The following is a 26,369-nucleotide window of genomic DNA, read 5'->3' as shown; positions in this document are numbered from 1 at the left end:
ATGATAGAGGTGTGAGGGGTAAGGGAGGAAGGATGAGAGAGAGAGAGAGAGAGAGGATGATAGAGATGTGAGGGTAAGGGAGGGAGGATGAGAGAGAGAGAGAGAGAGAGAGAGAGAGAGAGAGAGAGAGAGAGAGAAGGAGGGGCAGGATGATAGAGGTGTGAGGGGTAAGGGAGGGAGGATGAGAGGGAGAGGATGATAGAGGTGTGAGGGGTAAGGGAGGGAGGATGAGAGAGCGAGAGTGTAGATGATACAGGTGTGAGGGGTAAGGGAGGGAGGATGAGAGAGAGAGGGGGATGAGAGAAAGAGGATGCACATGAGCATGTGTGGGAATGACATCAACGCAGCCTGGCCAAGGCAAGTGACCGAAGGCACAGAGCCCAGAAGGAAGACCGGGTGAAGATGGAAGTGCCCAGGCCCCGCCGGATCGATCACAGCACAGCACTGGAGGGCTCAGTCTGACATTTTAAGTGTGCCCTAATGTGCTAATATGCTGAGCATACTTGTACATTATGGCATAACCTAACCTACCCCAGGGCCTCTAAAAAGCAGCAATGTTAGAAAAGTTTACTACCGCTTTAATATCACAGGAGCCTCTCATGGGGCCCCCTACTGACCCTGTGGCCCTTGGGCAGTGCCTAAGTGCATAGTTGTCAACATTTCAAAAATATTTTCAGGGACGCTTTTTTTTACAAGTGCTATATTTAGAGTAGCTATATAGTGTATAGTGTACTACAGTATATAGGGTTGAGTGAGGTACAGTCTGATAATCACAACCTACTACTTCCACAAAGGTCCTTCTAAGGACTGGTAAGGTATAGCGTACTAGAGTATATAGGGTTGAGTGAGTTACAGTCTGCTAATCCTTAAGGACTGGTATAGGTCCACAATATATAGGGTTGAGGTGCACTACTAAAATTGCCTTATAGTATTATTCATTATAGTATTCATATTCAACTGAATCATTAATTATATGAATAAAAGAATAGTCCAGTAATGTAAAATAACAGTACTTTAATAAAGCAACCCAAATAAATTGGACAGTGGACACAGAAGATAAAATCCTAAAATCAAATAAAATACAAAATTAAATTATAAGTTACTACAGCATATCCTGCAGTGTAGATTGCAGTCAGTACACATTGAACCATAACAACAAAATAAATAAAAAAAATGAAATAAAATAATATAAAAATAAAATGACTAAGAATAAGTCTAAGAAGACTTAAAGTCTTAGACTTTATTAATTTTCAACTTAAATCAGAAGAACTAGTAGTAATTCAGTTCTCTCTCCCTAAGGTGTCAGCGGCTGCATGTGCAATAAAAGTGTATGTTGTAGCTGCGGGTTACATAAATAGTCATACAGTAGACCACACTCTTTTGCGGCCCCCGGGTATGAGCGGAGACATCCTGGAACACAGTCTACAGTCTGGTCTACAGCAGCGGTGCTCAGGCAATCACAGCAAGCAATGTAGACTAGTCTGTTTCTGGAAGTCTACGCCCATATCTAGAACACAGTGTGGTATAGTGTATAGTACTGGAATATGTAGACAGCCACAGATACAGGACATACGGTTTTGCACATGCAGCGGGCTGAAAGCTTAGGGAGAGACATAGTTTGGCCCAACAGCAACAAACTATGCATGATGTGTGTGTGTACAGTACTAAAACTGGAGATCTCTTAAATTTAAGAAGTGCAAAAAACTACGACAATGAACAAGCAACTAATGGCAGTATGGCACAACTAGTCAACTGGAACATACTGGTAGTCAGTCATACTATGTTGTATGTTCCAATTGTCCAATAGCACAGTCCAATGGCAATTAATTTACTATGTTCAACAACATGGTAAAGGAATTGGTCTATGCTACGGATTTATAAATCTATTTCAGTAAAAGTGGCAGATTTCGCTTTAAGAACAAAAGTTGCTCCGCTTTCTCACAGGAGAGACGGTTTCTGTTCTCGTCAAGAATATGAGATGATAGACTGAATAGTTTCTCACTCTCTATACTGGTGCTTGGGGCAGATAAATATCTGCGTGCAATCTGTGCAAGCAAAGGAAAACGTTGTTTGTTGATGCGCCAGTACGCAAGGGGATTGTCACTTCTGGCGATAGGCTGTTCAGCTAAATAAATGTCCACCTGTTGGGTAGCTGCACTTGTTGCACTGCTATGGACCGGGGTGCATTCATGTAAAATTTCTTCAAACATATCAGATATGGAGGGAGCGTGTTCCTCTTCACTTGTATGCAACAGTTTCTTCTCACTTTCCTCTGTGCTACACCTCAAAACTCCTTCACCGGATGCTTCCACCACCTCCATTTGTGCCTGTATCATTTCCCGTAAACGCTGCTTTTTCTCAACATTAAAATAATGATCTTTAAATCGAGGATCTAGAACTGTTGCAATGCAGTACAGAGGGTTGGACTCGGTGTCTTGAAACCGGTTGGTAACGGCCTCCAGTAGCGTTTTTACGCCATGGTCTGTTTCTATCTCTTTTCCTAGCAGATGCTTTAGTGCGGCAATCAAGGGAATAACTTCAGAAATGGAAGCATTAGTTGAGCTTATTTCTTTTGTTAACTGTTCAAATGGAGATAGAAGAGACAAACTATTTTCAACTAACATCCACTGATGTGCACTCAGTGTTGCCGGCAGCTCGTAATCTGCAATGTATGCAGCTAAAACACGCTTTTGTTCAAAAAGACTTTGCAGCATCTAGTAGGTGCTGTTCCAACGAGTGGCTACATCTTGCTGCAGTCATTTCGGTGGCATTCCAAACTGTATCTGCAAAGCTTGTAATCTGGAATAAGCAAGCGGAGAATGCTTAAAGCGACCCACAATTTTTCTTCCTTTTGATACAATATCAGATAGGGTGCGCTGACCCAGCAATCCTTCATTCACAGCCAATTGCAGCGTGTGTGCCATACACGGTATGCTTTTAAGTTCACTGTCCTCCATTGCCTTTGCCATGTTCCGTGCATTATCTCGGACAATCAAATGCACTTTAGACTTCTCAATGTGCCAAGTGTCAAGCATGGATATTAAAGTGTCAGCTATTGCTGCTGCAGTATGTGATCCAACAAACTCACGTGCATTAAGTAGGATGTTTTGCAATTGAAATTTGTCATCTATCCACTGCGCTGTCAGGCTAAGCATGCTCGTTGGACTGATGTCTGAACTCCAAATGTCGGTAGTAAAACTGATTGCTATGATGTCGGTAGTCATGAGCTCTTGAACGTGTTTTCTAACACTGCAAAACAATTCAGGTAGACAGGTATCTGCAAAGTAGCGTCTGCTTGGTAGTGAGTAACGTTGCTCAATATGTTGCATGAGCCTACGGAATCCAATGTCCTCCACAACAGAGAATGGCTGGTTGTCTAATGCAATAAATTCCATAATTTTATCTGTTATGGCACGAGCTTTGGGACTGTGACTTGCATATTTTTTAACCTTTTCAAAGACCGTGGCCACAGATGGTGTTGAGCCTGAGGCACTTTTTGGAAGTGGCACTGTTTTCTTGTAATCTGAATGCTGAACTGGATGTCGTGTTTTCAGGTGTTTTCAGGTGGTGTATAAAACCTGTTGTTGAAAAATGCCTTGGCACTGTACCCCCTCTTGAAATTTCTGCTGAGCAAAGACTACAGATTGCAAATTTGGGGTCTTTATTAGAAACTTTAAAATATTTCCACACTGCAGACATGGTCCACCTTTGCTGGTAGCGCAGAATAATAGCATAGAATGATCTATAGTGGGAGTGAAATCTGAGGGGGAAAAGAAAAAAAAAGGACAAAATCAATTTAAAAGCTAAATCCCAGGAGGCAGCTTTAAAAAATAACAAACTATCACTTTTTTTTTTAAACGCTGTAGCTCTTGTCATGCAAGGTAGTTAATATGTCTGCACTGCAGTACATCTGACTTGTAAAAAGATAATATAATTGCACTGATTAAATTTAATTGCAAATGGAATGGATAGCTTGCATGCAAATTGCAATTGCATGCTATATTTAATTTTTTTTAGCTATTCTGCAGTATAATATACTATAACTTCATGCGCTTGTTGTCATTGCATTTGTCAGCGTAGTATTAGCTAAGTTTTACATGATTTGTTGAAACATGACAGTACACAATAAAATATATAATATATAGTTATTAAATATAATATATTATATTGCGTACTGTCATGTTTTAAAAAATCATGTGCTTGCTGTCATGTCAGTGTGCTATACTATACAAAAAAAAATGACAAATTCAATAACAACAAGGGCATACATTTTATAGTATACTAGTACTAGAGAATAAATAGCATGCCATTCCATTTCAAATAAGTTTTATCCACGAGGAACGTGCAAGCCGCCCACAGAACGAGTGATGTCTTCCGAAGTTTCTCCCACCGCTACTGCGCGATTTTCGGTGCCATTATCGGCAAGAATTCTCTTTCGGCAAATTGCCGAAAAGGCCATTTTTGGACGATATGTTTTGGCGGCCGAAATTTTGGTGCATCCCTACTTAATATAATATCAGTGGTATAGTATCCACACACCCATTTGCAGACATTGAAGCAGCAAATGGTCTATATATGCTGTGAGCAAGGGTTAAACCCTTTGACAGAAGCAATACTTAAAGTACTGTAACCTAAGCAGAACACTGAATATATATATATATATATATATATATATATATATATATATATATATATATATATATATATATATATATATATATATAGATAATAATTTTATTTTATTTTATTTTTTTACGCTTGCATTTAATTTAGACCTAACAAATAGGTTAATGCATAGCAATCATTAAACAAATTGCACCTAATCACAGACTTTACAATGCATAGCAGTGGCACTGGCATCCATACTAAATCATTTTGTCATATAAGCAGCGCAATGAAGGGTTAATATACCTGGCAGGATCACCTACACTAGGCAACTGCCCTGTAAAAGGTTAAAAACAGCAAATCCAAGCATTAGAGCATTGCTACAGTAATACAAAAACCTACAAAGCCAGGCATTGCTGAGTTAATAGAAAGACTCAACTTTGAAGCAACACATTAGTCCTACAGACAGACAAACAAACAAAACCTGTGAAGCAAATGAAACAGACAGACCTATACACAGCAGTTTAACCTACTTTGGCAGCTTGTATATTAACAGCATAATGATTCAGACACACCATGACAGCCCATGGAAAGATTACCTGTTCTGTGCAACACCCTTCCTTGACCGGCTCTAAGGGGGGGAGGTTCCATACCTGACAGGTGGATACCAATCCATTCCCAGGCAGCCGCCTGGAACTCCCGGCCACTGCTACAGTGAGCCAGAAGTTAGCCCAATATCATCTCACTGCTGACTCTGCATCCAGCCACAGGAAACAGACAAGGAGCCATTTTGGAAGGGGCAGCCCTGACTAGGGATGAGCTCAGGCATGTTCGCATTGGAACACGTGTAAAGCCCGCCAGGAAGTCGGCGCAGCGCTGTGCTAATCACAGGCAGTAAGACATTGCCCGATCTCTGCAGCCGCGCATCGGCGCAATGTCTCACAGCCTGTGATTAGCGCAGCGCTGCGCTGCGCTGACTTCCTGGCGGGCTCTACACGTGTTCCATGTGAACATGCCAGAGCTCATCTCTAGCCCTGACCACAAAAAAAGTCTCCCCCCGTATGGAAGCTTTACAACCGAACAGAGGGGCTTTGTCACAGGAAAGAGGCTGGACCTGTGCGGCTGGCCAGATGAATCTGACAGGTGAGAGCAAAAAATAAAAATCTTCATGAATTCACAGTTATAACCAGTTGAGTGTTTGAGGAAAAAGAATAGCGCCTAGGGGGAGGCGACTTATTTAAATATAGTATAACCAGTCCTGATTGGGCGAGAGGTGGAGCCTATCCCATTCGTGTATGCTGTCATGCTTTGTGTCAGAATTCTTTTTTTCATGTAAACAAAGTGTCAGAAAGGGCTTTGTCTTCAAGGGGTTAGAAGAGTGGGTGATGTGTGCATAAAATGCCAGGACAGTTCAACCCCCCCCCCCCCCCACAAAGTTGGCACTAAATGATATATTGTTCAAACATAGCATGGTTATATGTGGAATTACACCCCAAAATACATTCTGCTGCTTCCCTCGAGTATGGGCATACCATGTGTGTAAGACTTTTTGGGAGCCTAGCCATGTACAGGACCCCAAAAACCAAGAACCGCTTTCAGGCTTTTCTAAAGGAATAAAATTGCGATTTTACTCCTCCACTACCTATCACAGTTACGGAAGCCGTGAAATTTCCAGATAGCACAACGTCCCCCCAAGTGACACCATTTTGGAAAGTAGACAACCCAAGGTATTTGCTAAGAGGCATGGTGAGCATTTTGCAGCTCTTATTTATTGAAAATGAAGAAAGAAATTAATTTTTTTTTCAAAGCTTTGTGACAAAAAGCAAAAACCATGCCACTTTTGAACAACATATAATTTAGTGACAACTTTGTGTGTAGTAAAAAAAAAAAAAAAAAAATCTCGAAACTTGTGGCAAAATATAAAATATTCCATGAACTCAACATGCCTCTCAGCAGTGTCTACTTTATAAAATGGGGTAATTGGGGGGGGGGGGGGTTGTGCTATCTTGGCATTTTATGACCAAAACTATGATTTGATAGTGAGGAGTGAAATCAAAAATTTACGCCCTTAGAAATCCTGAAGGCAGTGCTTGGTTTTCGGGGTCCCGTACATGGCTAGGCTCCAAAAAAGTCCCACACGTGGTATCCCCATACTCAGGAGAAGCAGCAGAATGTATTTTGTGATGTATTAACTATGGCACATGTGAGCAATATATCATTTAGTGACAACTTTGTGCAATTTTTATTTATTTTTTTGTAATTTTTCAATCACTTGTGACAAAAAATAAAATATTCAATGGGCTCAACATTCCTCTCAAAAATTTTCTTGGGGTGTCTACTTTCCAAAATGGGGTCATTTGGTGAGGGGGGGGGGGGTTGTCAGTGGTAGCTGGTGCTCCAAAATTATTGGGGGGGCCCAGACAAACTGAAAAAAAAAACCAATTGCAGCCACTGTGCCCATCAAACGCAGCCACTGTGCCCATCAAACGCAGCCATTGTGCCCATCAAACACAGCCACTACTGTGCCCCATCAGATGCCGCCAGTGTGCCCCATCAGATGCTGCCTGGCACTTACCTGTCTTGGAGCGGGTCAGTGGCGGTCTCCTGCACGTCCTCCATGTCTTCTTCCGTCCTCTTAGGTATCTAATCACAGCGCCTGATGTTTGAGCCAATCAGGTGACCGGTAACAGACCCGGTAACCTGATTGGCTGAGAGGCGGATTCATTGTTAGCAAAGCAAATTCCTTTGCTGTTCACTCAGCTGTGTGTTAGCAAAGCGAAACGCACAGCATTGCGCCCGCTGTTCACCTTTTTGGGTGCTTATTAGAGCCTATGGCTCTAATCGGGTGCTTCCAAAAAACACCCCCACCACTGTAATTCAGATGCCCAGTGCCCCAAAATGGGCCGGGCACCTGAATAGGGGGTGTCAACAGCGGCCATAGCTAGACTCATGCATTGCATGAGTCTATCTATGGTGATTAGAGCGGTGCAGGAGAGAGGGGGCGGCACTCCTGCTCCCTTTATGGATGCACCATCACTGGGGTTTGTACTGCTCAGCCAAGAAATGAGATAGGTAGTCGTAAATTACAGAAAATGTACCCTAGTTTGTAGACACTATAACGCTTACGCAAACCAATAAATATACGCTTAATGACTTTTTTTTTTTACCAAGGACATGTGGCTGAATACATTTTGGCCTAAATGTATGACTAAAATTCAGTTTATTGGATTTTTTTATAACAAAAAGTAGAAAACATATTTTTTTTCTCTTTCGTTCACAGACTGACACAGCTCCTCTCTTAGTCCATTTTGTTGTTAAGCCACCTTCAGGAGAGGACTAGGCATAACATGTTAACAAGTAATAATAAAACTAGAACTTTCTAGTTCCGCCCAAGGGGCAGTCCCTTACGTAACAACCCCACAGCCTGCATTGCAGCTTCAGTTTTTTTTCTGTCTAGTGAAGGAGAAGGACCTAGGGCCCATCGGTCCGTGTTTTTTTTTTCTGCAGAAAAATCTTGCTTTTTGCGCAAGATTAAAGATCCTGTGATCTGCTATCAACAGCCGGCTGGGTGACATGCTGGATACTCTTATCCTTGTAGTCTCCCGAGCCTGGCCAGCGAGCGTGTGCAGACCAGAGCTCCGCACTGGGTCGGCCACGACATGCCTCAGCTCCAGGGGTGGTCGTGAGCATAATTGCTCCGGGGCACACATATGACCAGGCTACTGATGTCTGCTGAGCGGTGTGTGTGCCATAGACAGGGGCTCTCCTGGATGCCCTGGATGTGTGTAGGCCTCTCCCTGGAGGTGTCTGGAGGCTGTGTCTGTTGATCGCTGTAGCGCTGTTTCACTGCCATTTCTCTGCTTGTTTTTCACTGTCCCTCATGGTATACAGTGCTCGGCGGCCATTTTTGGTGTGACCATTTTCCTGTAGTTCAGTGGCCATTTCCCCTGTGATTGTGTCCTTTATACTGGATGCTTGACGGCCATTTTCTTGAAGCCTGAACACGTTTTTGGTCAGTTTCAGTGCCATTCAGAGCAGCTCTGCACAGCGCGGTGTGGTCTCCTATGCACCTGGGAGCTGACACAGGCACTATTAGCTGGATGGCGCAGAACCAGTCAGGGTGGTCAGTCCTGCGGGAAAGAGCCCCTCAGCCAGCAGCAGTTAGGAGGGTGGGACCATCACTGTCCTAAGGCCCCAACAGGTGGCAGACAGGGTAGGGTCAGCATGGCTTCAGAAACTGATGTTTTCTTCCCCCTAAATCCAGGCAATTGCAACCAGTTTGCCTGCAGACAGTGCCTCTGGACGCTTTGTCGGCAGTCCTCAATTGACAAGATGGAGGTGGTGCATGGGTGCAAAGGTGATGAAAAATGGCCCCTGCCCTCTCCGGGGAGAGCTCTGATGAAGACTCGGGCCCCGCTGAGGCTGGTGACCCCTGTTTTGTCATTTCAGATGATGCTGACCAGGACCAATTGGACAGTGAGGATGAGTGTCTGGGTCCGGGTCTGGGTCTGGGTCCGTGTGCGACAAAGCGCTTGTTGGAGCACTTATGACAGCTCTGCATGATACGCTGAAAATTCAGGAGCCAGCAGATCCCTCTGCTGATATAGCGGCCCCTTTTGGGTCCCCTAAGCCAGCTCGTTCACCTAAGGTGTTCCCGTAACTGACTTATTTAGATAAGTTCATTTACAAGGAATGGGGTAATGGGCTTCCGCAACTGCGATTTACAGTTGGGGAAGCCCACTACCAGTTTGTGGCTCTCCCCTTTGGTTTGGCATTGGCCCCCGAATCTTTACCAAGGTATTGGCTCCTGTTTTGGCATTGCTGCAGACAAGGTGCAGACTCTCAGAGCCGAGGTAAAACTGTTGATGAATTGCAGGTTGTCGTCGCTACGCTTCTGCGAGTCCTGGGGCTCATGGTGGCCTCTTCCGAGGCAGTACCAAACGCCCAGTTTCACACCAGAGTCCTGCAGAGGGAGATTTTGACAAAATGGGACAAATCTCCATTGTCCCTGGATCGGCAGATTCAGGTGAGCCAGTTAGTCAGGGATTCTCTGCTCTGGTGGCTGAGATCCCCGGCACTTCGGTCCGGGAAGTTGTTTCTACCTCTGCAATGGACAGTGATCACAACGGACGCCAGCATATCTGGCAGGGGGGGGGGGGGGGGGGTAATGGGAGCTCAGTCAACCCAGGGCCTCTGGTCGATGGAGGAATCCAAGTTGCCAATCAATCTGCTCAAACTGAGAACGATCAGGCTATGCCTCTCCACATGGTCGATAAGACTTCGAAGGCATCCAATCAGTATCCAGTCAGACAACGCCATGGCGGTGGCATACGTCAATCACCAAGGAGGAACAAGAAGCTCGGCCGCCGCACGGAATGTCGCTCACATCCTTCAGCTTTCAGAGCAACATTTACCGGCCATTTACATCCTGGGAGTGGAGAACTGGTAGGCAGACTATTTAAGTCGCCAGATACTGGAACCAGGAGAATGGGCGTTGCATCCGGAGGTGTTCAGGCTACTGTGCCTGCATTGGGGCACACCAGACATGGATCTTCTGGCCTCCCATTTCAATTGGAAGGTACCGAGATTTCCAGGACAAGAGATCCTTTGGCAGACACATCATGACCCTCGGCTTTCAGAGCAACATTTACCGGCCATTTACATCCTGGGAGTGGAGAACTGGTAGGCAGACTATTTAAGTCGCCAGATACTGGAACCAGGAGAATGGGCGTTGCATCCGGAGGTGTTCAGGCTACTGTGCCTGCATTGGGGCACACCAGACATGGATCTTCTGGCCTCCCATTTCAATTGGAAGGTACCGAGATTTCCAGGACAAGAGATCCTTTGGCAGACACCTTAACCACTGCTACGTCCCCATACTCCCCCCAGAAAAGGAGACCACACCAAAAAATGGAGTAAATAATTGGCCGTAGCAGCCAATTAACTTTTGTTTATTAAATATTCAAATAAATTAACATCAATAAACATAACTGTATAAAAAACTGTAATAAAACTGTAGTACCCGTTAACTCCACCCGTTGGTCTTTGCAGGAAAAACCCACCACTCTAAACACCATCTCCAATCCGGCACTGCGGTACCTTAAAACTAAAATAGGCCTCCAGCTGACCTGCTGGCTCGGAGACACAAACTACTGACCGCAGTGCACCCGGTAACCACCTTCCAGCTAAAACCACCGTTAGCTGGACCACCACCCACGGGCCCCATATCACCAATGAGTCCCGCCCTCTTCCATAACTGGGGTTTAACCTCCACCCGCAAAGACCAACACCATGACATCCTGGTATCTGAAATGCAAAGTAGAAACATTAATAACCACAACAAAACCCCCCCAAAGATTAGGGAGGGAGGGTGGGAAGTTCTCTCCTCGTGGCCAGACTGATCCTGTGTGGGAAGCCACTCCCCCCTCTGGATGCCTGCTCCTCCGCCCCCTCCCCACATGACCAGAGCCTTATTTATTTAACCCCCTATTCCCTCTGTCATGCCGCCCTGCGCTTATTGCTTCTCTTGCTGTGCTCCGGGCTCTCTTGACCCTCGTATAATAGATGGGCTACTATCCCCCATATTGTAAACATATATCTTAACCACTGCTACGTCCCCATACTCCCCCCAGAAAAGGAGACCACACCAAAAAATGGAGTAAATAATTGGCCGTAGCAGCCAATTAACTTTTGTTTATTAAATATTCAAATAAATTAACATCAATAAACATAACTGTATAAAAAACTGTAATAAAACTGTAGTACCCGTTAACTCCACCCGTTGGTCTTTGCAGGAAAAACCCACCACTCTAAACACCATCTCCAATCCGGCACTGCGGTACCTTAAAACTAAAATAGGCCTCCAGCTGACCTGCTGGCTCGGAGACACAAACTACTGGCCGCAGTGCACCCGGTAACCACCTTCCAGCTAAAACCACCGTTAGCTGGACCACCACCCACGGGCCCCATATCACCAATGAGTCCCGCCCTCTTCCATAACTGGGGTTTAACCTCCACCCGCAAAGACCAACACCACGCCACAGCACACCAGGGGAAAACCTTACCCTGGTGTGCCCCGCCAAACCCTCAAGGCTCTCTGAATCCCATCCTGCAACCCCAGGGCCCACAAGTCAATCCCAACATCATTCAGGTGCACACCATCCCACCTCAGGTACCGCCACGTGTCCACCTCCAGTTCCAAGTGGCGAACAGCCAACCCCCCATTCCTAACCACGAAGCCACTGACCTCCTTGTTCACCTTTTTTCTTGCCCTATTGAGCTTGTCGACAGACCTGGCAAACCTCCATGAGGTCCTAGCCACCATGTCTGACCACAGGATGACCATATGCGGGTAGGCCAACCGAAGCTGCCAAAAATCAAACTTGATATCCCGCACCAGGTCCAACATAGACTTAAGGCCTAAGTCATTGCCCCCGACGTCTAGGACCAACACGTCAGGAGGCCTGCTCAGACGTGCAAACTTCTGCACCTCCGCAACCGTCCTCCCCCACAGCATACCCGGCACCCCAAACCACCTGATACAGGCATCTTGTCTGGAAAAACCGAGCTGCCTCCCCTCGGGTCGAACATCTCCTCTCCTAGCCCCCCAATACACGTAGGAATGGCCTACAATCCAGACCAGGCCCTGAGCTCCACCTGTAGGAAAAGAACAAAACAACCCCATAACAGTCTGTACCACCCAAAACCATGACACTCACCGAACCGTAATGCCCCCCCCCCAACCAACATCAGTTAAACACCCAGCAGATGGGGGCGAACATACGATCGGAACCTCCTCGACTCCCACCTCCCAATCCGTTTGACAGCCGCCTCGTCCAACCCCCACCTAACCGCTTCCGTCGCAGCCCCTATACGAAACGAATGGGAAGAAAATTGCTGATCACCCAGCCCCAATGCCGCCAAACACTTCTTAAACACTGCCCCGAATTGAAACCTAGAGAGCGATGACCCATCCTGATGCACCAGCAACGACCCCCCCACCTCCGGCCGCAACGCCAAAAACCCCCTCACCAGTTCCACTGGGCACAGGGGAGAACCTTGCAATGCAAAAATTTGCACCTTCCTGCCCCTGCCCCGCTGATCTGTTTTCGACCGCCACAACCATATTGACAGCCTGTCCGCCCCGCAAACCAAATCCACCACCCCCAACCCCCCATGTTGTCGCTTCGAAGGGCTCACCAACTCACTAATCCTGAACGCCCCAAAAAATGCTAAGGCGAATGCTGCGCGGAACAAAACCACCTCATAGACCGATGAACAGGTGACCCCCACCTGCGTCAACAACCTGCCCAGCAGCGCAAAAGACACCGGCCGTCTCGTGTCCCTGCTCGGCTTGGCGCGCCTGTAACCCCTCACTGCCTGCTTAATCCAGAAATCCTTAGTCAGATCCGGCCAGCCCTGAAATTTAAACCAAGACGCCAGACCAGCCAACTTCTTGTCCAGCCCTGACACTGACACCCCCCCTTCCATCTGCCTCGAAACAAAATACAAAACCAGCAGCCGCCGATCTCGCGCCTCCTGCCCATCCTCCACCTCCCGGACCACAGCCAACCATTCTCCCCACACCCTAAGGTATGCTGACCACGTAGCTTCGCTCACCGACCTTCTGATCCAACCGGAGAGTCGTCAAAGGCAATCTTCCATAGCCACTCGGGACAAGGGACCCCGCACAGCTCCGCCCCCGGTGCCAACTCCCGGAATCGGTCCCACTGAAAGCGAGACAACGCATCAGCAATGACGTTCTCTACTCCCGGGAGATGAACAGCATAAATGAACACGTTCAACTGCAGGCACCGCAAGACGAGGTGCCTGAGTAACCGGACCACGGGGGGCGACGTCGCCGTCACCTTGTTAATCACCTGGACCACCCCCAAATTGTCACCATGAAAACGAACCTTCAGGTTTCGAAACGCATCCCCCCACAACTCCACCGCCAGCACCACCGGAAACAGTTCCAGCAATACCAGGTTCTTCACAAACCCTGCCTCCTTCCAAGAGTCCAGCCACGGTCCAGCACTCCACTTACCCTGAAAGAAGGCCCCAAAACCTGCCGCCCCCGCCGCGTCCGTGTACAATTCAAGATCAAAATTGCTTACCGGACCCGACATCCACAGCGCCCTGCCGTTGAAATTAGCCAGGAACGCGTGCCAGCACTCCAAGTCCTCCCTGTGAACCTTCCCCAAGCGCACGTAGTGCTTAGGCGACTTCACCCCCGCGGTACTAGCCGACAGCCGTCGGCAAAACACCCTTCCCATTGGCAAAATGCGACATGCAAAATTCAACTTGCCCAGCAGCGATTGCAAAGGCCTGAGTTGAACTTTCCGCAAACCAATGATCCCGCGAACTTCCGCCTTCAGTGCCATCAACTTGTCCTCCGGTAGTCGACACTCCACCCTGTCCGAATCTAGCACTATGCCCAAAAAACTCAACACTGTCGCCGGCCCCTCGGTCTTTTCCGGTGCCAACGGGACGCCAAACTTCTCTGCCACGTGCTCCAACGTGGCCAAAAGGACCGCACACACCTCCGATGCAGGCGGGCCCACGCAGAGAAAGTCGTCCAAATAGTGTATGATCGAATTCACTCCCGCGACGTCTCGCACCACCCATTCAAGAAACGAACTAAACTGCTCGAACAGCGCGCAGGACACCGAGCAACCCATGGGCAAGCATCGATCCACGTAGTACTCCTCCTGCCAGAGACAACCTAACAGGCAAAAGCTGTCCGGATGAACCGGGAGCAAACGGAACGCCGACTCCACATCCGCCTTAGCCATCCGTGCCCCCTGTCCGTACCTGCGTACCCAAAACACAGCAGCATCAAAAGACATGTAGGAGACTGCACAAACTTCCGGATCAATCGCATCATTCACCGAACCCCCTTTGGGAAACGACAAATGATGTATTAACCGAAACTTGTTGGGTTCCTTCTTTGGCACCACGCCCAAGGGCGATATTACCAAGTCCGGAATTGGCGCCGCCGAAAAGGGGCCTCCCATGCGACCCAACGCCACCTCCTTGCGCAGTTTTTCCGTAACCACGTCCGCATGCTGCAGAGCCGATCGCAAATTGCGAGCGACTGGGGGAGCGGCTACCAGTCTGGATGGAATACGAAAACCCTCTGAAAACCCCCGGGCCAGCAACTGGGCCGCCTCCCTATCGGGATACCTATCTAGGAAAGGCCGCATCTTTTCCACTCTCACCGGCGTTCTCCCCCTTTCCAACCGCATCTCCCGGCCGACCTTTTCCTTGCTTAAAACAGCGGGACAGGGGGTGTCCGCCGCCACAGCCAGAACATTCGTGCTTGTACTTGCACGACCCCCCAAACTTGCAGGCTCCCTCGTTAAACTGCCAACACAACCCCTTTTTTCTCGCGGCCGATAGTCCGGGGCTGGCGGACCCACCGGCCCCCCCTGGAAAAAACTGACTCGCCGGTCTCGCCGAAGTCATCAGCCGCATCCAAAGACTGATGTCCTTGTGGTCCCACCGCAAGGACGGGCGGATCGCCCTACGCTGTCGGAATTGTTCATCATACCGCAGCCATGCCGTTCCCCCGTAGACTCGATATGCCTCTCCCACGGCGTCCAGGTAGCAAAATAATGCCGAGCAGTGTTCCGGGTTCTTCTCCCCAATCACACTTGCCATGATCGCGAAAGCCTGCAACCAGTTCGCAAACGTCCTGGGGATGAGCCTATAACGCCTCTTCCCCTCATCCTCCTTCTTGCTGTCCTCCGGCCTAACCCTGTCCAAGTTAAACTTTTCCAACGGCAGGAGCGTGAAGATCTCCACGTATTCCCCTTTCCAGATCTTCTCGCGCACCTCAGGCTTTAAATGAGCTCCGAGGGGCCCCTCGAAGCACACGTATACCTCGCACTTCGCCGCATCCGCCAACCTAACCAAATCCTGCTTCTTCGCCACTTCCGCAGCGGTCTCCCCCGAAGACTTAGTCGCCTCTGCCTTGTCTGACCCCCCCACCCCCTCCTTGACGGGTACCGCCGGCCCCGCCACGGGCGCCGCCACTGGCTCCCTCGCACGCGCAGCCTCCGGTGCCCCGCCCCTCCCCCCTGCCCCCCCCTGGGGCCACCCATGCAGCTGCCGGAGCCGCAACGCCCCCACCACCGGGCTCAAATCTGCCCACCAAGTCTTTCAAACTGGCGAGAAACCCCTGGAACCTGGAATCCGCCCCGGCTGCGTCGCTCGGTAGCGACACCAGAGGGGAAGGCACGGTCGCCGACCGCCCCGCTGCCCCATGTCCCACCCGTCCCCCACCCCCGACAAACAATCCCGCGAAAACAGCAAAGCAGGCTTACCGTGATGCCTGGAGGGGTCCCACCAGCCGAAGGTCCCGGCCCGACAGCCGCCGTCCGTCCCTGCAGCACTTCCTCGTCCGACTGCGACAGCTCCCCTTCCGAGCGTTCGGCAACCATCTCGTCTTCACCCGCCGAAGGCCCACCAGCAGATACGTCACTGGCTGCCGGGGATCCGCGGTTCGCCACCTTCCTCTGCAGCGCGCCAGATCCGCTTTTGGACTTCCGCAAAGCCTTCTTCGGCCCAGCCCATGCCTGCTCGCTGCACGCCCACGGCCACCGCCAGCTGCCGCCTGCATTGCACCTCTGTCCATCACATCCGCAGCCCGCCCCCCACCAGAGTCCTGGAGCGCTCCGTCCGCCGCCTGCCGTCTCTCCAAGCCAGGGCGCCGTCCATCCGACCCCATCCAATCATCCCCGGGCCCCCACCCTCCAGCCCCAGTCTCAGCAGCCGCAGTATCCAGTCCTCCCCGGCCACCACGTCCAGGCCCCGCCCCCGCTGACTCCAGGCCAGAAGCCAGGGCCTCTCTCCTCCTTTCAGTCCCCCTGCTGGGCCCAGCCACTGCCGCAGACAGGCCAGCGCCGCCCCCCCCAAGCCTCCCAACAGTCCTCCGAGGGTGTGCGCCCCCCCCCGCCCGCGGGCACCGCCGCACGCTTCGCTGGCGGCCCCGAGCAGGCCCTACCCCGCCGAACCTCAGCACAGTCAATAGGGGAAGAGGGGGGGTCAGGGGAGAAGCGAGCCGGCGGCCTGGAGCGCCGCGCTCGCACCGCTCGAGCACCCACCGATTCAGCCGCCGGAGTACCGCCTCCCAGCGCCGCCGACAAACGCTCCTCCAGCCATCCAGGTCCCCTGGATGCCGCCTCCGCTTTCAGCCGGGCGAACAGAGCCTCCACTCCAGCCATGCTGCAAGTTCTCTCCTCGTGGCCAGACTGATCCTGTGTGGGAAGCCACTCCCCCCTCTGGATGCCTGCTCCTCCGCCCCCTCCCCACATGACCAGAGCCTTATTTATTTAACCCCCTATTCCCTCTGTCATGCCGCCCTGCGCTTATTGCTTCTCTTGCTGTGCTCCGGGCTCTCTGACGCGCTGGTGGCTCCGTGGGATCAGTACCAGCTGATCTATGCCTTTCCTCTGCTGAAATTGTTGCCACAGCTGCTCCGCATAGTGGAGTCCAAGGGGATTCCAGGAATACTGATTGCCCCAGATTGGCCCCAGCATCCCTGGTACCCAGACCTATTGCGCCTGGTGGCAGACCGTTATGCCGTTATGAGATGACCTTCTGTCTCAAGGTCCGATTCTCCATCCTGCTTTACCATTGCGGGTTTTAACGGCATAGCTATTGAGAGCCAGTTGTTGAGGAACCAGGGTCTTTTGGACTCAGTGATTCCAACTATGCTAAAAGCACATAAATCTTCCTCTCGAAAGATATCTCATTGTACCTGGAAAGCCTATATCTCCATGTGTGAGGAAAAAGGATGGCATCCGCGTTCCTTTTCTACTTCCAGGATCCTGCTGTTTCTTCAGCAAGGAGTATACCAAAAATTTGCATTAACCACTTGCTTACTGGGCACTTAAACCCCCCTCAGTCCCAGACCAATTTTCAGCTTTCAGCGCTGATGCACTTTGAATGACAATTGCGCGGGCATACAACACTGTACCCAAATGAAATTTTTATCATTTTTTTCCCACAAATAGAGCTTTCTTTTGGTGGTATTTAGTTACAGCTCGGAGTTTTATTTTTTGCTAAACAAACAAAAAAAGATGCAAAAAAAAAAAATCATGTTTTAATAGTTTGTTATAAAATTTTGCAAACGGGTCATTTTTCTCCTTCATTGAAGTGCGCTGATTAGGCGGCACTGATAGGCTGCATTGGTGGGCACTGATGGGCTGCATTGGTGGGCACTGATAGGCTGCACTGGTGGGCACTGATAGGCATAGTTAAGGCGGCACTAATAGGCACAGATAAGGCGGCACCGATGGGCACAGATAAGGCGGCACTGATGGGCAAAGATGGGCACAGATAAGATGGCACGGATGGGTGGCACGGATAAGTGGCACGGATGGGTGGCACGGATGGGCACTGATAGGTACCACAGATAGATGGGACTGATGGGCACTGATAGGTGGCACTGATAGGTGGCTCTGATAGGTGGCACTGCTGGGCACTGATGGGCGGCACTGCTGGGCACTGATGGGCGGCACTGGGGTGCAGCACCTTTGAGGCAGATTGTGGGCACTGTGGGTGGCACTGTGGGTGGCACTGTGGGTGGCACTGTGGGTGGCACTGTGGGGTGGCACAGTGGGTGGCACTGTGGGCACTATGGGCACTGACGGGGGGCACTTACTTTTACTTTTACTTTTACTTCAGGGTGGCACTGCGGGAGGCAGGTGGGCACTGGCAGGTGGTCCCTTGTATTGATGGCTGTGATCGGGACTGGTGTCAGCGCGAGGAGGAATAATAGCCGATTACCGGCTCCGTTCTATCACATGATCAGCTGTCATTGGCTGACAGCTGATCACGTAATAAGGGGTCGGGATCGACCCCTTGCACGGATCGGTGATCAGGCAAAACTCATGGACTCGCCGATCACAGAGCGCGCCGCGCGCGCCCCTCAGGGGGCGCGCAGGCCGCTCGTACACGGGACGACGTCAATAGACGTAGTCCCGGAAATGTAGGTCCGCGCTAATGCCGTCATTTGGCAATAGCGCGGATCCCAAGTGGTTAAGCACCATTAAGGACAAATATCAGCTTTGGCTGTCTTTTTTTCAGTAACCCCTGGCATCTCACTCTCTAGTGAACATTTTTGTTCAAGGGGACCGACTTGTAGTTCCTCCGGTGCGTCCACCATTGCCCCCATGGGATCTGTACCTGGTGTAATCAGCACTTCAGAAACCGTCATTTGAAAATATCAGAGAGATCCCTCTGACCCTTTCCCAGAAAGTTGTCTTTCTAGTGGCTATTACTTTGGCCAGGAGGGTTTCGGAACTGGCGGCCTTGTTTTGCAAGTCACCCTATCTGGTTATCCACAAGGATAAGGTGGTGTTGCGTCCGCAACCTTTCCTGACGAAGTTAATTTCGGTGTTCCACATCAATGAAGACATTGTGTTACCATCTCTGTGTCCTAAACCGACACATCCTAAGGAGGGGGCCTTCCATTCCCTGGACGTGGTTCGGGCTCTGAGGGTGTATTTGTCTGCTACGGCTCCCTTTTCGGAAGTCAGACTCCTTGTTTGTTTCGGTGGCTGGTCCAAAAAAAGGCATGGCAGTCTCGTGGGCCTTCCGACATCAAGCGTCTGTCGCTCAAGTGTGTTAAGCGGCGACTTGGTCGTCTGCTCACTTTTACAAAATTCTACAAGGTAGATGTCAGTGCATCGGCTGATGCCTGTTTTGGCCGCAAAGTTTTGCAGGCGGCTGTATAATTGCAATTGCACTTACATTTTTTCAATTTTTTTTTGTGGTAAAAATGTAGAACCTTTTAAGTAATGCACTATTGCATTTGTTACCGCAGTTCTGGGGCGGTTTGGAGGTAGTGACTCTCAGTTGAGGAGCACCCTGTTTTTTTGTGGGTAAAGTTTTTGGTTATTCCCACCCACTATTGTTTTTGTGGGTAAAGTTTTTATACTAGTTCCCACATGCCATTGTGGGTGAAGTTTTATGCTGTTTTCCCACCCCTTGTTTTGGCACTGCTTGGGGATGTCTCAATGGTCTAAGAAAGTGGCTGTGTCAGTCGGTGAACGTAAGAGAAAATAGGATTTTTTTTGTACTCAGCGTAAAATCCTTTTCTCTGTAGTTCACCGACTGACACAGCACCCGCCACTCCTATTTTTCTCTACGTTATACTGCTTGTTGACGTACTGAAGCTACAATGCAGGCTGAGGGGCTGTTACCTAAGGGACCGCCCCTTGGGCGTAACTAGAAAGTTCTAGTTTTATTGTTACATGTTAACATGTTATGCCTAGTCCTCTCCTGAAGGTGGCGTAACAACCCAATGGTCTAAGAGAGGAGCTGTGTCAGTCGATGAACTACAGAGAAAAGGATCTCACGGTGAGTACAAAAATCCTATTTTTTTTCAAAATTTTCAGTCTTTTTCCTTTTATATTGCAAAAAATAAAAATTGCATTGTCCATCAAATACCATCAAAAGCAATCTCTATTTGTGGGAAAAAAAAGGATGCAAATTTAATTTGGTTACAGCATTGCGTGACCGCGCAATTACCAGTTAAAACAGCGCAGTGCCAAATTGCAAAAAGTGCTTTGGTCATTGAGCAGCCAAATTCTCCGGGGCTGAAGTGGTTAAGCCATCTGGTCCAGGTGCTTTATTCACCCTTATTTTGTCTAAAGGTTTCTGGACCATATTACGTTTGTGCCATTGGGGTTCTTTTGGGGGTATGTCAATACTATCCCAGTTATATAATTGAGCTCTCCCATTTTTCTTTGAAAACGCATGCCTCCTGCAGATCTTCCCAGCTTTTCGACTGACATGTAACTTTTTTCCTCTGACCTTATGGTGAAGCTCTTCCAACAAGTGATCAATGGGGTAGAGCTATAGTCAAATTGTAATGTGTCGCTAGTTTACAAGCTAAAAAACCTGTGAAAATGCTTTAGAAGATTAAGGCCGCGTACACACGAGAGGATTGTCCGTCCAACTTAGTCCGCTGAAACGTGTTTCAGCGGACAATCCACTCGTGTGTGGGCTTCAGCGGACTTTTTCAGCGGACAGTCTGGCGGACTAAGTCTTTCGGAATTTCCGTAATTTTGTCCGTCCAAACTTGGTTTCAGCGGACAGTCCGCTCGTGTGTAGGCAAGTTGGACGGACTAAGTATGGCGCATGCTCAGAAAGGATTTACACGCCGAAGGTTGCATTGCAGTGTATTGGACATCGTATTTCTAGTCCCGTCGTACGTGCTGTACACGTCATCACGCAAGCTTTTAGCGGACTGTCTTTTCATCGTGTGTGGTCAAGTCCGTTCATTCAAAAGTTGGACGGACTGTCTGTCGGATTGTCTGACGAACTTAGTTGGGCAGACAATCCGCTCATGTGTACGCGGCCTAAGATGCAACTGCATAGCTACATGTTAATGCATACAGATTTTATGAAAACATAAATGCAACAATTTGCATAAGTCACGTCATGTAATTTGTTATTACTGCCGTAATTTAAAATCTTACAGTTGGAAGGGGGCATTATTGCAGTGTTTTAAACATCTGTGGGTAGAAGCACTTAGGGCACATTCAGGTTATTGTGTTACATGCATTGATTTAATGCAGTGAAATTTAGGAAAACTGGTATCTCAACACACCTTGCCGTTGAACGTGTGTTTCATTGTGCTGCTATAAATGCTACATTGCAATTGTTGGTGTGTTTGGTTCATTGAATGGGCTGTCTTAATGCAAAGCATATGAAAGCATGAGTGCTAATGCAGCATATTAATGTGAATAAGGCCCTTAAAATGTAGGTACAGACAAAAAAAACTTTCATACTTTTGGATAGGGTGGGAATAGTTTAGAACCCAAGTTTCATATTTGCTGTTATCCAAGGCTCTATTCGAATGACGACCTCCCTGCCCATCACTTCCTCTCCTGCAGATCACATTTTACCAGACAGAAAATATAGGGGAAAAATTTTGTCAGCGCCTAATGGTATATAGCTGCTAGCAATTATTGTAGATATACAAAACACTGTGATAACAAAGATAAATGTCAGCGCTCAGCACAAGAATTTTTAAAAACCCAAAGCACCTGAAGTGTTCTGATAGTGCAGTGATGGTGAACCTTGGCACCCCAGGTGTTTTGGAACTACATTTCCCATAATGCCCATACACTCTGCAGTGTAGATGAGTATCATGGGAAATGTAGTTCCAAAACATCTGGGGTGCCAAGGTTCGCCTTCGCTGTGATAGTGAGTTCAACATTGAAAATAATCAAAAGAATCAAACAGAATTGTTCTTATGAAGACATCACGTGATATGATTCAGGTGATGTCCCTCCTCTAGTGATTCAATCACCCAGTGTGACCTCCACCAATGTCATAAAAATGCACTCAGCAGATATAGTTGCTGTCTAATGAATAGAACAGCAAAAATTACATATATAGTTACATAGTTACATAGTTAGTCAGGTTGAAAAAAGACACAAGTCCATCCAGTTCAACCTTAAAAACAAATAAATAAAATAAAAAATAATCGTACAATCCAAATACCCAATTTTATGCCCACAATTGATCCAGAGGAAGGCGAAAAAAAACCCCAGCAGAGCATGCTCCAATTTGCTACAGCAGGGGAAAAAAATTCCTTCCTGATCCCCCAAGAGGCGATCGGATTTTGCCTGGATCAACTTTACCTATGTTAGTACCTAGTTATATTATGTATCATCAGGAAAGCATCCAGGCCTTTCTTAAAGCAATCTACTGAGCTGGCCAGAACCACCTCTGGCGGGAGTCTATTCCACATTTTAACAGCTCTAACTGTGAAGAAACCTTTCCGTACTTGAAGATGAAATCTCTTTTCCTCTAGACGTAAAGAGTGCCCCCGTGTCCTCTGGGTTGACCTACAGAGAACAACTCAACACCAAGTTCACTATATGGACCCCTAATATATTTGAACATGTTGATCATATCCCCCCTTATTTTCCTCTTCTCAAGAGTGAATACATTTAGTTCCTCTAATCTCTCCTCATAGCTGAGTTCCTCCATGCCTCTTATCAGTTTGGTTGCCCTTCTCTGCACTTTCTCCAGTTCTCCGATATCCTTTTTGAGAACTGGTGCCCAAAACTGAACTGCATATTCCAGGTGAGGTCTTACTAATGATTTGAACAGGGGCAAAATTATATCTCTCTCTCTGGAGTCCATACCTCTCTTAATACAAGAAAGGACTTTGCTCGTTTTGGAAACAGCAACTTGGCATTGCATGTTGTTATTGAGCTTATGGTCCACCAAAACCCCCAGATCCTTCTCCACTATGGATTCCCCCAGTTGTACTCCCATCAGGAAAGTATGGATGTATGATGCATGTATGATGCATGCATATTCTTAGCCCCTAAGTGCATAACTTTACATTTATCAACATTAAACCTCATCTGCCACATAGTCGCCCAATTAGACAGTGTATTGAGGTCGGCTTGTAAGTTGGAGACATCCTGTAAGGACGTTATTCCACTGCATATCTTGGTGTCATCTGCAAAGACAGAAATGTTACTTTTGATCCCAGACCCAATATCATTTATAAAGATGTTAAAAAGTAAGGGTCCCAGCACTGAACCTTGGGGTACACCACTGATAACCTTAGACCATTCAGAGTAAGAATCATTAACCACTACTCTCTGAATTCTGTATTTTAGCCAATTTTCTATCCATTTACAAACTGATATTTCCAAACCTGTAGACTTTACCTTACACATGAGCCGTGTGTGCGGAACTGTATCGAACGCTTTTGCAAAATCCAAGTATACCACGTCCACCGCCACCCCTCTGTCCAGGGTTTTACTTACCTCCTCATAAAAAGAAATCAGATTTGTCTGACAACTTCTGTCTTTCATGAATCCATGTTGTCTGTTGCTTAAAGTGTTTTTGTTCAGCAAGAACTCATCGATGTGGTCTTTTATTAAACGCTCCAGTATCTTCCCAGCTATAGAAGTTAAGCTAACAGGTCTATAGTTACTTGGTAAAGACTTTGATCCCTTTTTAAATATAGGCACCACGTTTGCCCTGTGGGACTATTTCCGTCATTAATGAGTTCCTAAAAATTAGATACAATGGCTCTGAAATTACAGAGCTCAATTCTTTTAGGATCCGTGGGTGGATGCCATCAGGGCCAGGTGCTTTATCCACCTTTATTCTGTCTAAATATTTCTGGACCATATCACTTTTGAGCCATTGTGGATCATTTGGGGCTGTGTCACTATCACCCCCATTATGGACATGCGCTCCCCCATGCTCTTTTGTGTACACAGAGCTGAAGAAAGTGTTTAATAAATTAGCTTTCTCTTTGTCCCCAGTCACCAACTCTAGATTATTTTGTAAAGGGCCTACATGCTCAGACTTGACCTTTTTACTATTAATATATTATACTATTTATATATGATAAGATCCAGGTCATCAGAGGTATGTAGTCATCATTCGCTCGCACTTATCACCTCTAGCCGAACCTTTAGAATGTATCATGATCAGGAAATTTTATTTCTCATAGGTAAATATCTCATCCGTAGTAATCACCAATCGCAAAGAAGAAGAAAAATCTCATGGTGCAGTATTTATTGGTGAAGCAGCATAAAACAAAAACCTATAAAACAATTTTGCCTATAGCACTTGCATAAAAAAAATGCCAATCCAACCAGGGATAATGGCAGCAGGACCTTAAATGCAAAACCTCATGAACAGAGTTTATTTTTATGCTGGTTCACCAATAAATACTGCATCATGAGATTTTTTTTTCTTCCTTGTTATTGGTGACATTTTTCTATGGTTGGGATATGCTGAGCTGTTTTTACCATTAGAAATAAAACTTCCTGGTCATGATCAGTGCACTTGGATACATTCTGAAGAGGGTCCTGTGATTCGAATAGAGGGGATAAGTGTGAGCTAATGATGACTACGTACCTCTGATGACCTGGAACTTATCATATGCAATTTTTGTTGTTCTATTCATTAGACAGCAACTATATCTGGTGAGTGTTTTTCTGACATTGGTGGAGGTCGCACTGGGTGATTGAAGCACTAGAGGAGGGAGATCACCTAAACCATAGCACTTGATATTTCTTCATAAGAAATATTCTGTGTTTGATTCTTTTGAATATTTTCAATGTTGGACTCACTATCGCGCAACTTCAGAAAATAAAGGGAACTCTCCAACAGCAACACAAACAGAAACACAAATGCTTTTCTTTAGTGAAGGAGAGCAAGCCCCTGTCAGATTTTCATAATGACTTTGTCCTTATTGCAGATTTTATTTTTATCACTTCCTGTCTGGTTATATCTGGGCTACATCACTATCATCATTTATTTGTGTATCTTATGAATACTGCATATGAAATATTTCATACTATTAATTTGCCATCTTCGTCTCTTTTCTACACAGTGCAAAATCCTGATGGATACCACTGCATGCTGAAGTAATCCTAAAGTGAAACATCACTTCTACACTGGATATCTCCAAATGATGCTGCTACAAAGCAGACATGTGAAGCATTGGTGTGGAATAACACAGCAAGGAATACACCTCAAGAATGTTGCTAAAACATTCCTGGATTCTTTTAATTCCTTCACTCTAATTTATATAAAGGATGTTCAGACATTTTCTGCTCCATGCAAACCTATAGCACTGGTGCTATGTGGTGGATGGCCCTGCCTTGCAGAGTTAAGGATAACATCCCAAACCTAGGCAATCCAAACTGAGCATAGAATGATACAAATGCTCAGGTAGATGTTGCTTATCATTTTGACATGTGGGTCTCACAAACATTATGGGCATATTCACCCTTGATCATTTTACTTCAGCAAAGCATAACCTTTACATGAAATATATGAAATATACTGACAGAAAACGCATTCCAAGTAGAAATCCCATTCTTTCTTGTGTGGCTGGTTCACATCTTTTATGTCCCACAGTTTAGTGTGTTTTCAAGGGGGAAACGTATGGGCCCAGTTACCTCTCTTCATGCATAACCACACATGTGAAAGTGTGAATGGGACTCGAATCTAGAGATATAGACAGCTGAACTGCATCAGATCTTTTCTCCTCACGTAAAAGCTGATTTTAACCCATCTCTCCCAATCTTCCCTGTTGATCCCTTGATGTGAGTGGGTGTCCTGACACAAAAAAAAGTTGAGTTTGGTCAATCTCTCCCAATCCTCCACATTGGTCTCTTAATTTAATTTAACACATATGCCAAGCTCTACATAATAACTTCAGCGGACTATATCTGGACTCAGCGCTCTTTTGTTCATTTTTAACTGAAGATAGCCTCTGCCTATTTTTTTTTTCATCATGTTCAGTTTGAACTGCACAGATTCCAGAAGATTTTCCTAAATTAAAGTGAGACTCATTGATTTGGATTGCTAAATGCAGAAATCTGCCTTTTTCCATTTTTTGTAGCTCTCTATATATAAATATTTCTAATAAAATATTCTTACAAATTTATCAGAACAGTTCTGTGTGAAGTTTAATGTGCAATTATGATCCCACTTAAGGTGGATGTTGTACAGGATCAATATGCAGGACATGGCAGAAAAATACTAAGCCTTTTACACAAAACAATATGTTCTCTTCTGCGCATAGCTATCTTGTCGCTGGTGAGTTGTCAGTTTTGCAAGAGCGACATGGGCCTTATGCCGTGTACACACAAGCGTTTTTCCATCAGAATAAACTCCGACGGAGTTCCGCTGAAACTAAGTTGCGTATACACGATCACATCCAATCGTTTAGAACGTGGTGATGTATGACGGGA

At 47.1% G+C, this 26,369-nt stretch overlaps 1 protein-coding gene across 2 annotated transcripts in view; it reads left to right on the top strand.

Moving 5' to 3' along the window:
* LOC143935528 (transcription factor CP2-like protein 1) overlaps positions 1-26,062 on the top strand; it is a 416,417-nt gene extending 390,355 nt beyond the window's left edge. For both annotated transcript variants that reach the window (XM_077459472.1, XM_077459470.1), the window contains exon 15: positions 25,001-26,062. In XM_077459472.1, the coding sequence (XP_077315598.1) occupies positions 25,001-25,038 (38 nt within the window). In that variant the 3' untranslated portion in view covers positions 25,039-26,062. The remainder of the gene's footprint in view (positions 1-25,000) is intronic.
* Positions 26,063-26,369: the final 307 nt, after the last annotated feature.

This window comes from Lithobates pipiens, unplaced genomic scaffold (assembly GCF_037356315.1).
Source record: "Lithobates pipiens isolate NorthernLeopardFrog02 unplaced genomic scaffold, aLitPip1_a1.2 Scaffold_28, whole genome shotgun sequence".
NCBI lineage: Eukaryota > Metazoa > Chordata > Amphibia > Anura > Ranidae > Lithobates > Lithobates pipiens.
This window is presented reverse-complemented; position numbering and strand designations above follow the sequence as displayed.